Source organism: Sprattus sprattus (genome assembly GCF_963457725.1).
Source record: "Sprattus sprattus genome assembly, chromosome: 3".
In the NCBI taxonomy this organism is placed as follows: domain Eukaryota; kingdom Metazoa; phylum Chordata; class Actinopteri; order Clupeiformes; family Clupeidae; genus Sprattus; species Sprattus sprattus.
Window position 1 is genome coordinate 4,932,887 of NC_137922.1, and position 15,000 is coordinate 4,947,886.

The 15,000-nt window shown below is 46.3% G+C and overlaps 1 protein-coding gene across 1 annotated transcript in view; it reads left to right on the forward strand.

The window, feature by feature from the left end:
- Positions 1–15,000, forward strand: part of LOC308361590 (arf-GAP with GTPase, ANK repeat and PH domain-containing protein 1) — a 117,875-nt gene that overhangs the window by 75,712 nt on the left and 27,163 nt on the right. The window contains exons 4-7 of the mRNA XM_080833986.1: positions 1,996–2,081; positions 2,269–2,410; positions 3,234–3,368; positions 14,925–15,000. The exon at positions 14,925–15,000 is cut by the window's right edge and continues 52 nt beyond it. Coding sequence (XP_080690112.1) covers positions 1,996–2,081; positions 2,269–2,410; positions 3,234–3,368; positions 14,925–15,000 — 439 coding nt within the window. The remainder of the gene's footprint in view (positions 1–1,995; positions 2,082–2,268; positions 2,411–3,233; positions 3,369–14,924) is intronic.

Below are 15,000 nucleotides of genomic sequence, written 5' to 3' on the forward strand. Positions count from 1 at the left end.
TTCACTTGGTCAGGGACACTCCTGGAGTATGTGCGCTGTCATCCGGTCTGGGGTCAGTAGCACTGGCACCATTAGGGTTCACTTGGTCAGGCAAGCTCCTGGAGTATGTGCGCTGTCATCTGGTCGGGGGTCAGTAGCACTGGCACCATTAGGGTTCACTTGGTCAGTAAATCTCCTGGAGTATGTGCGCTGTCATCCGGTCTGGGGTCAGTAGCACTGGCACCATTAGGGTTCACTTGGTCAGGCAAGCTCCTGGAGTATGTGCGCTGTCATCTGGTCGGGGGTCAGTAGCACTGGCACCATTAGGGTGGACAGTCAGGCAAGCTCCTGGAGTATGTGCGCTGTCATCTGGTCGGGGGTCAGTAGCACTGGCACCATTAGGGTGGACGATCAGGGAAGCTCCTGGAGTATGTGCGCTGTTATCTGGTCTGGGGTCAGTAGCACTGGCACCATTAGGGTGGACGATCATGGAAGCTTCTGGAGTATGTGCGCTGTTATCTGGTCGGGGGTCAGTAGCACTGGCACCATTAGGGTTCACTTGGTCAGTGAAGCTCCTGGAGTATGTGCTCTGTTATCTGGTCGGGGGTCAGTAGCACTGGCACCATTAGGGTGGACAATCAGGGAAGCTCCTGGAGTATGTGCGCTGTCATCTGGTTTGGGGTCAGTAGCACTGGCACCATTAGGGTGGACGATCATGGAAGCTTCTGGAGTATGTGCGCTGTCATCTGGTCTGGGGTCAGTAGCACTGGCACCATTAGGGTTCACTTGGTCAGTGAAGCTCCTGGAGTATGTGCTCTGTTATCTGGTCGGGGGTCAGTAGCACTGGCACCATTAGGGTGGACAATCAGGGAAGCTCCTGGAGTATGTGCGCTGTCATCTGGTCGGGGGTCAGTAGCACTGGCACCATTAGGGTTCACTTGGTCAGGGAAGCTCCTGGAGTATGTGCACTGTTATCTGGTCGGGGGTCAGTAGCACTGGCACCATTAGGGTTCACTTGGTCAGGGAAGCTCCTGGAGTATGTGCGCTGTTATCTGGTCTGGGGTCAGTAAGGCCACCCAGCTCAGGGCTCAGGATCATCCACCAGACAGTCATGACAGAAAGTGAAAGCAAAGAGTGCGAGGGGGGGGAGTCTCCTTACTTTCTCTCCCTCGCTCCATCTCTCCCTCCTTCCATCCCTCCTTCTCTCTCCTTTCTTTCTCTCTTCCTACGACTACATATGGTTTTCTTCATGCATTCTGTATGTTTGTGTCCTCCTCCTCTCTCTCTCTCTCTCTCTCTCTCGTCTCTGTGGGCTCCAGCTCCGTGCTCAAGCTGATTAAGCAGCAGCAGTTAGTGATGATCAGGGCTAAGACCCTCTCACTCGGTGACAGGCAGCCTGGCTCTGCCCTCTGCAGTGCCAATCCTCTTAAAGATGCTTCACTGAGATGGGCTTTACCCTCTGATGCCCTCTCCCCCCCCCCCCCCCCCCCCCCCATACATGACTCGGAGAAAGTCAGGAGCTGGCCGTGACACTAGAATGGTCTGCTGCTCTCCCTTTCCCTCTGTAGGGGCGATGGGACGCATGGCTCTCTCTCTCTAGGGGCGATGGGCGGACGGTGTTAGCCCTTAGGTGGTGTGCTGTAGGCCACACACACACACACACACACACACACACACACACACACACTCCACTGTGCAGTGACCTGTGTGGCAACATTTTGTTCTCATTTTCGTGTGTGTGATCATTGGCCGTTCAGGACTGGACTGCTGCCATACCCACTCATATAAAGCATACACACTCTCATACACAAATCATCCTCTTCTATCAAAGGAATTCTCTCTCCATGCCAATCAGTTGCTCATTCATTCATCTCTCTAGAGTAGCTGTAGTGTGTGTGTGTGTGTGTGTGTGTGTGTGTGTGTGTGTGTGTGTGTGTGTGTGTGTGTGTGTGTGTGTGTGTGTGTGTGTGTGGTACATGGCTCTATCAGCTTATGCTATGTGCTTGTTTGTCCCAGGTGGCCGCTTTAAGAAGGAGATAGTGGTGGACGGCCAAAGCTACTTACTCCTCATCAGAGATGAAGGAGGCCCCCCTGAGGCGCAGGTTGGTATTACACTCCTTCAGAAATCATTAGTCATTGACTCTTTTACAGAGAAATGGGTTGTGTGTATTAGGTTGGATCCATTGGGAAACTGATTTTTCCTTTGTCACCATTTTTCTCTCTCTCTCTCTCTCTCTCTCTCTCTCTCTCTCTCTCTCTCTCTCTCTCTCTCTCTCTCTCTCTCTTCAGTTTGCTGTGTGGGTGGACGCAGTCATCTTTGTCTTCAGCCTGGAGGATGAGATCAGCTTCCAGACGGTGTACCACTACTACAGCCGCATGGCAAACTACCGAACCACCTCTGAGGTTCCCCTGGTTCTGGTGGGCACCCAAGGTGAGCGCCACACCACACGTCACACACACACACACACACACACACACACACGTCACACACACACACACACACACACACACACCACACCAAGGTGAGGCCCCACGGCAGAGCATTCAGACGTGCTGCTCAGAAGAGCTGTCAGAGATCTCCCTTTGAACTTGCTTTGAGTACTACACCTCCCGCTTCAGCATCTCTTGCATCATTAGTGCTCAGATCCCAACCCCCATCTCTACCCATCCTTCTCTCCGTTCCTTTCTTTTTTTATTCTACCTCTCTGTCTACTTCTCCCCCTCTTTCTCCATCTCTCTGACACGCAAGGACGCTGTTTCACCGTCTCACTTTCGTCTTTCTCTTCTCTCATCATCAATAGTAGTTTAGATTCTGAGGGTTTACTGCCACCTGCTGGTAGCGAATAGTTATTGCATCATCTCCCGACATGTGCTTTCAGCCTCAACAGTATTATTCACTAGTAATTCATAATTATTCACAGTTATATCACAGTGACATATGACATAAATAGGCATATACACAATTACAACAAGTCTGATTAGCGCTCAATAGTTAAAGACATTTATTGTGTATTTGTATCGTCCTTCTAAATGATAAAAACTTTACTGACCATCTCAATAAATAAACCCAGTGGGCTCAGGGGGTAGAATGCATTTCTTCATTACAAGTGAACACATGTGAGCACTATCAGAAAAGTGTGTATCTGTGGGATGTCCTTGGCCATGACGGCATGTCATCCATTGTACATGTGGATCCTGTCTGTCTGTGTTGCTGTAGTTTAAAACAGCCAGTCATGTTGTCCCTCTGTCTTCAGATGCCATCAGCTCGGCCAACCCTCGTGTGATAGAAGACACGCGTGCACGGAAGCTCTCCAACGACCTGAAGCGATGCACCTACTATGAGACCTGTGCTACCTACGGCCTGAACGTGGAGCGCGTCTTCCAGGACGGTAAGAGGCTGAGGGGACTCGTACTGACTACATACAGGGTGTTGGATAATATCTCTAGGTCTTCTTATATTGGCGCTCATGCTTTGAACGACTGTGTGGTGTATTTCTCTAAATAAACACGCAGTAGACAGTCAGCCATTTGCTTCCAAAAACACGTTCTTTACTGAAGTCAATCAATCATACAGGTGTCCCAGCATGCATCTTATTAAGCTGAGAACTACGGCACAACAGAGTCATCAAAAGGCAAAGGTCATGATTTAAATACATCACAGACTGGTTATTTGCTACCGTTTTTATAACTTGACTAAGCTGATTCCACCCTGAGGCAGGGAGAACCTTCATTTCAACACCTCTGAGCAGGTTCTAGTGGTTTCTTCTGGAGGGTGACACCTCTGAGCAGGTTCTAGTGGTCTCTGAGCAGGTTCTAGTGGTCTCTGAGCAGGTTCTAGTGGTCTCTGAGCAGGTTCTAGTGGTCTCTGAGCAGGTTCTAGTGGTCTCTTCTGGAGGGTGACACCTCTGAGCAGGTTCTAGTGGTCTCTGAGCAGGTTCTAGTGGTCTCTTCTGGAGGGTGACACCTCTGAGCAGGTTCTAGTGGTCTCTGAGCAGGTTTTAGTGGTCTCTTCTGGAGGGTGACACCTCTGAGCAGGTTTTAGTGGTCTCTTCTGGAGGGTGACACCTCTGAGCAGGTTCTAGTGGTCTCTTCTGGAGTGTGACACCTCTGAGCAGGTTCTAGTGGTCTCTTCTGGAGTGTGACACCTCTGAGCAGGTTCTAGTGGTCTCTTCTGGAGTGTGACACCTCTGAGCAGGTTCTAGTGGTCTCTGAGCAGGTTCTAGTGGTCTCTGAGCAGGTTCTAGTGGTCTCTTCTGGAGTGGGACACCTCTGAGCAGGTTCTAGTGGTCTCTGAGCAGGTTCTAGTGGTCTCTGAGCAGGTTCTAGTGGTCTCTGAGCAGGTTCTAGTGGTCTCTTCTGGAGTGGGACACCTCTGAGCAGGTTCTAGTGGTCTCTGAGCAGGTTCTAGTGGTCTCTGAGCAGGTTTTAGTGGTCTCTGAGCAGGTTCTAGTGGTCTCTCCTGGAGTGTGACCTGTCCAGGCTGCAGTCCAGTGCTGTGGCGTGGAGCACATTGTCTCTGATGAACTCAGCTGAATTGGTGCAGTTTGTCAGAAAAGCCAACAGTCAGCTGTGGCTGCCACACACACGTTGGAACAGAAGAAAGGGGGAAGAGAGGAGATGGAAAGTAAATGAATCACGAGCATAGCTTTAGTGGGACTGAGACATGTTAGTGGTGATCACTGGACAGCTTACAACGCTAAACACAATGACTAACTCTGCGTGAGAATGACCTAAAGAGCAGAATAATCAGACTTCATTCCAGTTATTCCACCTTGAACACTGACATAAAAATCTATACATCCAACCCTAATGGCCCACCAACCTCAGCAGTGACCTACAGGTTGGTACTAAAGTTTACAAGCCCTTACACCCCAAATGATATTCACTAACCCTGAGTGGTCGCGGGCTCCGATGGGGAATATTGTGGTCTTTTGGTTGTCAGTTTAGAGCCGAGCGAGTATTTATCCTAGAGACCTTAAAACCCCTAGAAACCTTGAATCTTCTACTCCTCAAATATATAAAGTTCCAAACTAAAGAAATGAGTAAAGAGATTAAAAGCTAAGATCTTGCACATGCTGGCATCCTGTTGAGGACTGATCATTTCTGTACTCTATTGAGTAGTTGAGGAAGAGGAAGAGAGATGAAGAGGCCATATTTGTATCATCTTCTGGACTTTCAAACTATGCTTGTGGGGGACAGAGAGCCACAATGATATTCCAGGGCCATTACTGATTGGCTGCTGTCTTTGACAGATGGGTCATAAACAGTGACAATGGGGCGGGGCAATCACAGGTGTGTTTACATTGTCTGGGAATTCCCCGCCCCCTTCACTGCATTTCATTTGCTCAGTTAGTCTGGCGAACTACGCAATGGCGGTCCACTTCAGTCACGTAATTGGACACTCCTTTAACCAATCAGACCAACGATACAGGTGACGTACTTTTTACCAAAGCCGGTCGGTAATAAAGCAAACACATCTTTTTTCTCTATGAATTGTTCCAGGGCAAGTTTCTGTTCTGTTTTCAAAGAAAACTTGCCTTTGAAATCATCCAAGACAGCCGCGAGAGCAGTATCGAAGTTTTGCTGTGCTTCGGAGGCCTCCATGTCGAATGTTTTCAAACTCTGTTTGCCGTGACTTTTGTTACGTAGTCATGGTTAGTTTAAATCCGCCAATGGCGCGCCAGGTCATAGCCAGGTAGCCAATAGCCAGTTTGTGATTGGCTCCAAGGATCCTTGCAGTTCCCCACAAACCTGGCATATACAATTTGCCAGACCGAAACTGGAGGCAAAATCTAAATTTTACACCCATCTCATCAATATTCATTGTGTAGGGACATATTCATTGCACTGGTTTTGGAGAAGAAAAAGTTACGCCGAAGTTACTAATATTAAGTATTGAAACCGCATACAAGTTCTGAATGCTGAAATCACCTATGTGTAGATTATAGTAGGTCAGAAGTTTTGGCCAGAAATCTTTAAAATGTGTTTTTGTTTTTATTAAGTCTGAGCACCTCTGATTGTAAGTCTTTACATTGGATTTAAATAAAACAAATATTTTCTACATTCCTTCAACTCTCATTTTTGCTGAGTTTTTCTGGAATATAACCATATATGGCACTTTTGCTTCAATGTTTTTAGTCAATATCAATATCAAGGTCTGTCCGACTACCTCAGTGTCTGACAGGCTTTGGACTCCAGAGTGATAAACAATAGATTACCTCTGGTAGGCATGGCATTCATAATGTACAGGCCTTGCCTGACATGTTTGAATGACAGTGAGAGACTATTTGAGAGAATTTTGAAGAAAAGTTCCCAAAATGGATTTTGATATAGGACCTTTTCTGGTTTCAGTCTGTGCAGATTTTTGAATGACCATCAGCCATAGCAGTGTTTTGTGTTTCTGTTGCTATGGACTGTAGCCTTCTCCACTGTTTGTGTTTCTGTTGCTATGGACTGTAGCCTTCTCCACTGTTTGTGTTTCTGTTGCTATGGACTGTAGCCTTCTCCACTGTTTGTGTTTCTGTTGCTATGGACTGTAGCCTTCTCCACTGTTTGTGTTTGTGTTGCTATGGACTGTAGCCTTCTCCACTGTTTGTGTTTCTGTTGCTATGGACTGTAGCCTTCTCCACTGTTTGTGTTTCTGTTGCTATGGACTGTAGCCTTCTCCACTGTTTGTGTTTGTGTTGCTATGGACTGTAGCCTTCTCCACTGTTTGTGTTTGTGTTGCTATGGCCTGTAGCCTTCTCCACTGTTTGTGTTGCTATGGACTGTAGCCTTCTCCACTGTTTGTGTTTGTGTTGCTATGGACTGTAGCCTTCTCCACTGTTTGTGTTTGTGTTGCTATGGACTGTAGCCTTCTCCACTGTTTGTGTTTCTGTTGCTATGGACTGTAGCCTTCTCCACTGTTTGTGTTTCTGTTGCTATGGACTGTAGCCTTCTCCACTGTTTGTGTTTGTGTTGCTATGGACTGTAGCCTTCTCCACTGTTTGTGTTTGTGTTGCTATGGACTGTAGCCTTCTCCACTCCGCTGCATTAGAGTAGAGCCGTGTTGATGGACTCCAGCCCTACAGAGGGCACAGGCTCTTCACAGCAAGGTGACTTTGTGGGTAAAAGAAGTCATTGACTCTAATCATGGGATAATTACTGGCTAAATGGCCCATCTCATTTAGTTGCTCTCTGAGGAGCTATTCAGACTTGGGTCTCTGATAACCTGTAGCCTACGCAGAGATTTACTCCTCTCTTCTCCAGCTTGGCATAACAACACTCACTTTTACTGTGCAGGCATCAGAACATGCACATACACAAACATAGTCTACTTATGTGAACAGACACTCTCTCTTTCTCTTTCTTTCTCTTTCTCTCTCTCTCTCTCTCTCTCTCTCTCTCTCTCTCTCTCAGAACATGCACATACACAAACATAGTCTACTTATGTGAACAGACACTCTCTCTTTCTCTCTCTTTCTCCTCTCTCTCTCTCTCTCTCTCTCTCTCTCAGAACATGCACATACACAAACATAGTCTACTTATGTGAACAGACACTCTCTCTTTCTCTCTCTTTCTCCTCTCTCTCTCTCTCTCTCTCTCTCTCAGAACATGCACATACACAAACATAGTCTACTTATGTGAACAGACACTCTCTCTTTCTCTCTCTCTCTCTCTCTCTCTCTCTCTCTCTCTCTCTCTCAGAACATGCACATACACAAACATAGTCTACTTATGTGAACAGACACTCTCTCTTTTTCTCTCTCTTTCTCTCTCTTTCTCCTCTCGCTCTCTCTCTCAATCAATTAAATTTCAATTCAAAGGCTTTATTGGCATGACTGCATACAATACAACGTTGCCAAAGCATGTTTACATAAAATGTATCACAATTAATACAAATAAATAATAATAATGCAAAAAATCAATAAAAGAGTCAAAGATAGTAACATTGTGGTATATAGAACATACACAAACATAGTTAACTTATGTGAACAGACACACTCTCTTATTCTCTCTCTCTTTCTCTCTCTCTCTCTCTCTCTCTCTATCGTTATCTCTCCTTTATACAGTCAGACTTACCCACATTACATGTATGTACACACACACACACACACGGTCACCTTCTTTTTTAGATCTAACATCTCATTCTACTAGTGCAGTGGATTTTTTCCCCCTGTCATACTGCCATCACTCAATGTCAGGAGTTTCAGTGTGGAAAAGCATTTAATCACATTCATCTGGGAGAGCACCAAGGGCATAAATCCCCCACGGCCTTGTTTGAAGTCTGCGTGACCATGACAGCTGTGGGGTGTGTTAGGCAGACGGGGAAATATACGAGTGTCAGGGTGCTGTTAATTAAGACCTGTGTCTTAACTCTGAGGTTTGGAACCCTCCTGTTCCCTACTCTAGAAAGTTCACTTTTGTTCCGTTTCTCAACATTCTCAACTTTTCATGAAGACTCACTCATTCATAAAAAAAACCCAAAAGCCTGAATGAAAATCTTCTGCTCAAGGAATGCAAAACTATCTGAATTATTAGTCATGGATAATCAGGCTGGTGACGGGGTTAAACCCGGATATAGCTGAATGACAGTGACTGACCACTAGGGAGCAGTATAGCACCGAGAATAAAGAGCACTTAGTGATTCCACGTCCCTTGAGTGCTGGCCAATCGGTCTGCCCCAAAGTGATCTGCACTGAAAGCAGTGCCTTCAATTTCCACACAGTTTCTACCCAGTCCGTCGCCGCGGTTACCTCCCGTGCATGCTGGGTAGTATCCATGAAGAAAAGACCGTTTATCCAAATTCTGAATGTTGGTTCTAAAAGAAAGAACCCCCTCTTGAAAAGTAGTCTTAATAGAAGGACAGACAACAATAGTTATCCTCTGTAGCATGACTTCAGTGCCGCAGGGGATAATCACACATGGATCATGCACATATTTACAGCATATTAGTCAAGACTATTATTAAATAGTTTGTGTGTGATTGTGTGTGTGTGTGTGTGTGTGTGTGTGTGTGTGTGTGTACGCTAAGAGGTGGCGGTAGAGCAGACATGACAGTGACAGGCATAGGATGCCTCAGAGATCTCTTCCTCAAGGGAAATCAGCTGGAACCCGATCCATTTCTTGCCCCTCTGTGGGTTGTCATACCCTGCAGGCTGTGTGTGTGTGTGTGTGTGTGTGTGTGTGTGTGTTTATGTTTGCTGAGATGTTGCAAATATGTAGGTAGGCTGCATAGTTTTGTATGACATTCAATGAATGAAACCGAGTGCGTGTATGTGGCCGATTTAGCCTAGCATCTTGAAAGGTGCCCAAATGTCTGCCCAACACGTGTGCATGGCTTTTCTTGGCCCAGGAGGGAGAGTTGCGCACTAAATACTGGCCGATTATGCTGTTAGTTATTATATTGCCTGTTGAGGCCAAGTGCACGTGGCTATTTAGTGCTGTGTGCGTGTGTGTGCGTGTGTGTGTGTGTGTGTGTGTGTGTGTGTGTGTGTGTGTGTGTGTGTGTGTGTGTGTGTGTGTGTGTGTGTGTGTGTGTGTGTGTGTGCGTGAGTGTTGATGGCAGAGAGAGAGAGAAAGCGGGGTCTTGTCCAAGCCCCATCAGCTTCTGGAGATGAGCGTAGGGTAAGGGTCCATTCCACATTATTACCGACGCTGTCTCTTCGCATTTTTCACATCATTGTCCTCAATTAATAACGCATTTTAATTATCCACAACCAAGGGATTCATTGATGGCTGCTAAAAGGATCATTTTAATATTTTCGGCAGTTGTAGTGTGTCTGTAGCGCTTTTCTCTGCCTAGAGGTGTGTTTGTATGTTTACGTGTGTGCACAGTAGTGTGTGTGTGTGTGTGTGTGTGTGTGTGTGTGTGTGTGTGTGTGTGTTGTTAGTACACAATCACACTCCACTGACTTAAGCTTGTTCTTGCATCTAAGCATTGCACTGACTGTAATTATAATTCCTCTGACCTTAATTTGGTCCCGTAGACTATAGCGTCCTCAGTCATGCCCAGGCAGCATGCAGCATGGCCTGACATAATTAGACTCAGGCTGCAGTCTCATCGCCTTTTGGCCAGAGGACCCTCCTGTAGAGGCTGGGCTGGAGTGAATGACATCAGTCTATTAATGTTCATGTTCATTGTTGTGGGATGCAGATAAAAGGCTGATGATGATCCCTCTTCAGTATATAACAGTCTTCTTCTTCTTCTCCGCCCATGACACACACACACACAGTTACACACTCATGCTTACCTAAATGCATATGCACACTGATATTACAAAGAAAAAAAATTGTCAAAAAAGCTTTGATTTAAATGTGATCTGGTTGAATTGTTACATGATGAAACCGCGAGCTGACACGCAGGGCTTTGTGCGCTTAACTTCCATTTATAAAAGAGGAGATGATTTAAAAACTCATTGTGAATATTGATTTTTATCTTTCATGTTTCTACATGTGTTCCTGATGGCTTCTAAGATCTGCCAAGCCACACAATGTATGACTTTGTCCCCTAAGAGCATACGTCTAAGTGGCATAAAAGTCTATTGTGTGCTGGAATATATCCGCAGCATAATAAAGTATTGTCTACAAGTTTCTTGAATTCCCTCTTTTATAAATGATAATTGGTAGTGGTTGAGTGTGCAATAATCTAATGTCTTGTAGAGGCCTAAATCAGATGAAGCCAGTGGGTTTTTATTGGAGTCTAAGAGTCATGGAGGGAGCAGGAGAACATTTACCATTAAAAATAATTGGCGTGTTAGTTATGTGCATTTGTGTTTACGTAATGGAGTGTTTGAGGAAAGGCCAGTGGACAAATGAAGAGAAGTCATTCATTTAGTCAGGGTCAAGAACTGACATGGGCTGGGCTGGGGAGCACGAGCGGTGGGGGGGGGGGGGGGGGGGGTGTGTGTGTGTGTGTGTGTGTGTGTGTGTGTGTGTGTGTGTGTGTGTAAGAGAGAGAGAGTGTGCATGTCTGCATGTGTGTGTATGTGTGTGTGTGTCTGTGTGTCTGTGTCACATGGCTCGCTAATGGCTGGAGGTAAACAGTGGTGGGCAGACTTTTGTTGTGAATGTGAGAGATTAGCTCCTGCCCTGTGATGCATGCAGGCTGTGTGAGTTAGCTGTTGTTGTTGTAGTAGTGTGTGTGCTCACGCGCATTTCTGGACATTTTCACAAACCATCTCAGTGAGAAGAGGGCTGTGTGTGTGTGTGTGTGTGTGTGTGTGAGAGAGTGAGGTGACTTGTCCTGACAGTTTCCCAGCCTGCGTCCATCAGCTCTCTAATTTAATTATCCTAATTACCCCACCCCCTCCCATCAGTGGCTGTAGCAGCGCGGGGTGGGGGGGTGGTGGGGGGGTCTGTGGTTGGCCTGTTTGTTCGTTAGCGGCGGCTAACACTAACGAGCTGTGCTCTCTACGTCCAGCTCCTCACCCACCGAGGTGCCCTCGCCGCGGCTGGAGTCCACAATGGCCAGCCCAGCCGGCCGCCTCGTTATTGTCACTGTCACTCTCGCATCCATTTAGCACACAGAAAGAAGTCATTTAGTGTCTGTCTCACTCATGAACACTAAACACACACACACACACACACACACACACACACACACACAATGTTGTGTATCCTGAAAGACAGTTGGAATGTTGGCTGTGTAGTTCTTGTATGCTCTGGTAGGTTCTAAGAGAATAATCCATTTTGACGTAGTATCATATAAATAGTTAGTTATTTCACACTTTTTGACCCCAAAGTGGGCTTGGTTTGTGGAGTGTTTAAGAGGGTTGGTGTGATTGGCCGACATCATATTAATCAAATCATTTGTTTGTTAGTGTGTTATAGATTCTGTCCCCTCTGTGGTAATCATGCGCCCCCACACTGCATGAAATATCTGAATGTGTGTACTCATTTGGACCAGCATTGCTTCCTGTCTTGCTTTCCTTTTTTCTTTCTTTCTTTCTTTTTTTTTCTGTAGCTGTCCACATCTCTTTCTTTCCCTCCATGGCTTGGTGTTTTTTTTTACAAGTTTACAACTGTTCATAATGCAGACATGATGCATAGTATTGCATTCATCTTGCACCATATCTGGTTGCTACGTTGGTCCTTACCACACACACACACACACACACACACACACACACACACACACACACACACACACACATAGAGCCTCATTCTTTCTAGCATCATTGCCTTTCTTAGTTCTCAGCTGTTGTCCTCTCTTGTGTCTCGTTCTTCTTCCTAATCCCCTCCACACTCCCTCCTGCTCCCCCTTATTCTATCTGCTCCGAGGTTGGGGGTCAAAGGTTAATCCTCCTGTGTGTGTGTGTGTGTGTGTGTGTGTGTGTGTGTGTGTGTGTGTGTGTGTGTGTGTGTTGGCCCTGCTGTCCCTGTTCATGCCCCCCAGAGGTGGGACCCTTTGGGGCTCCTACGCGGTGTGCCCCCGTTGGACTGTTTCTGGTGCAGTGGCGGTCCCAACAGCAACCCTAATCACCAGCTCAGAGCCAAAAGCTCATCTGATCTCAGACCAGTTCCCCAGAGGCTACAGCCAAACCAAAACTAATGATGCCTCAATACCAATAACGCTGATTTGCCACAAAACGGCCAACATGTCTTCCAATGGATTACCGCTGCTGGGACCCTTAATCACGGGGCGCACTGGACGCCCGCATGGGAAACAGCGCACGTATTGATTTTCATTCTGCCACGTTAAAGGATGGTGACAATGCTCCAGTGGTCTGCATCGATGAAACATGAGGCCTCTGGTTCTAAAGAGGAAGGAGCCCAGGAGCGCGGTGTTGAAAACAGCAGGAGATGGTGTTAAAATGGAGTGCCGGTGACTCTGTGAGGTTCCACTGGTGCGCCTCCCCCTTGGGTGGCTGAATGGAGCTGTCATAAATCTGATCAAATGGGAGACATTTCCATTAGAATAAATGGCTGCCTCTCAGAGCCAGGGAGCCAAGATTGATGGTTTAAGTTAAATTGTATTAGCTGTGCAGTTTAAATATTTAACACAGTCTTATCATAACTGTTCTTAACACTTAAAGTAAAATACAGCCGGGGATGTCTGTATACGCATATATGAATATATATATATATCTCCAGGGGCCACGCTTGCCTTTGTGACTGATACTCTAAAGACCTTGAAAGTGAGCCCTGGACCCGTCAGACTACTGTTCTGGTTAGGAGAGCTGTTAACATGCTCAGTGAAGCCTCCAGCTTTAGCCATAGCGTTGAACACCGCTAACTGTGGGTGGAACTATACACTGGGATTAGAGCATCGATATAATGAAGGCTTGTATGCAGGAGTGAGACGACTGTGTGACTGACTGAAAGAATCAGATAGGAGACTGTAAGTATGTATGTGTGTGTGTGTGTGTGTGTGTGTGTGTGTTAGCCGGGCTGCCCTTGGAGCTGGTGTTCTCTCCTGAAGGTAAATGTTTATGACAGAATCATCATTAAGGCCCAGAGCTTTTAATAGGTCCAATTAAAGGAATAGCTTCATTTCCAGGGAGATGAGAGCGAGCCTGTTTATTGCCATGTGATAGACTTTGTGAGATGGGGTGGGATTAACACCCTCCTGTCCTGTCCTGTCCTGTCCTGTCCAGAGCTCGACACCAAACTTTCCAAGAGACTGTTTACACTGGTAATGAGGGGGATAACAGCCATGGAGTCCCTGGAGGTGGTGAGAGAGACTGCTGAACAACTGACTAGCACAAACAATAGCGGAGGCAGAGTTCAAGGGAAATGGAGCTTTTTCCACAACAGGATGGCTGAACTGCACCCCCTCTCTTGGGGAGTTTTCTTCCCTTGAGTGTAGTGGCCTCTACATGGAAATAGAAGCTTTCTATTCTATCTGTTTTAGGAGGGTGACCATGTTTTTGGGTGTGTTCTAATATTACTGCTGATGTGCTCTTAATGTCGTAATACCAAGACCTCATGGGGCCTCCTTACAGTAGCCAACTTATCACTCTGGATTTACCATTTAATGTCTTTTTATCATCAATACGTTTGCTGTCTTAGGTACTGGGTTTATGTGTGTGCGTGTGCTATTATCATATTTTCAGCACAATCAATAGATAATGCATATGAATATCCGATGGCGCTGGCATTGAGTAAGGCTATTGGAATTTGAAACCTGCTACAAATGCACTCTGTCAGGATCTGTCAATGGAATGAACGGGTTGGACTCGACAGTGTTTCAGGTCGCTCTGCTCCGATTGGACGAGTAGCCTCTATAAAGATTGATTGGTGGTTGCACCATGTGACTGACAGATCTTCTTTGAATGCTCTCTGACTGTGGGCTTGAGCTAAGAGTGATATGAGGAGAAGAATGAGGCCCTAATGGGACTGGATTAAGTTATCCATGATTGGGCCCTCTTCTGGGCTAGAGGATAGTGACATGATGTTTGCCCTTGCAAGGTTGCAGATGAATGCAAGATTAGAACGGGGTCTTGATGCATTTCAATATAATGCCTTCAGTCTCATTCATTACAGTTGATAGGAATATAAGCCATTCAATAAGGGAGTTGCTTCATTCGTTTGAACTGATACGATGGAACCATGTTCATCATCGGTGTTGCATCTGTTCTGGGAACTTGGGGTAATGTTTGAAGACAAGGATGCTCCTATCCTATCTTCAGTCAGCAGTTGTGGAAGAGCCTGGTCATATTCGATACCATTCAAACCCTAGCTCTCGTCCTGCCCCTGACTCTGCTTGCGTATCTGTCTCTCTCTCTCTCTCTCTCTCTCTCTCTCGTCCTGCCCCTGCCTCTGCTTGCGTATCTGTCTCTCTGATTTTCTTTTCTTTTCTCTCTCATTCCTTTGTTTCTTTATTTGGGTGTCTTTTTTGTTTGCCCCTCCATTGTCTTTCTGTCTTCCCATTCTTTCTCGCATCCTTTCTTCTCCCCCTTTGGTTATTAATGTCATTTAATGGATGTGTCTGATCTAATGTCCCTCGTGTTCTTGTGTTGCAGTGGCTCAGAAGATTGTGGCGACACGGAAGAAACAGCAGCTGTCCATCGGCCCCTGCAAGTCCCTCCCCAACTCTCC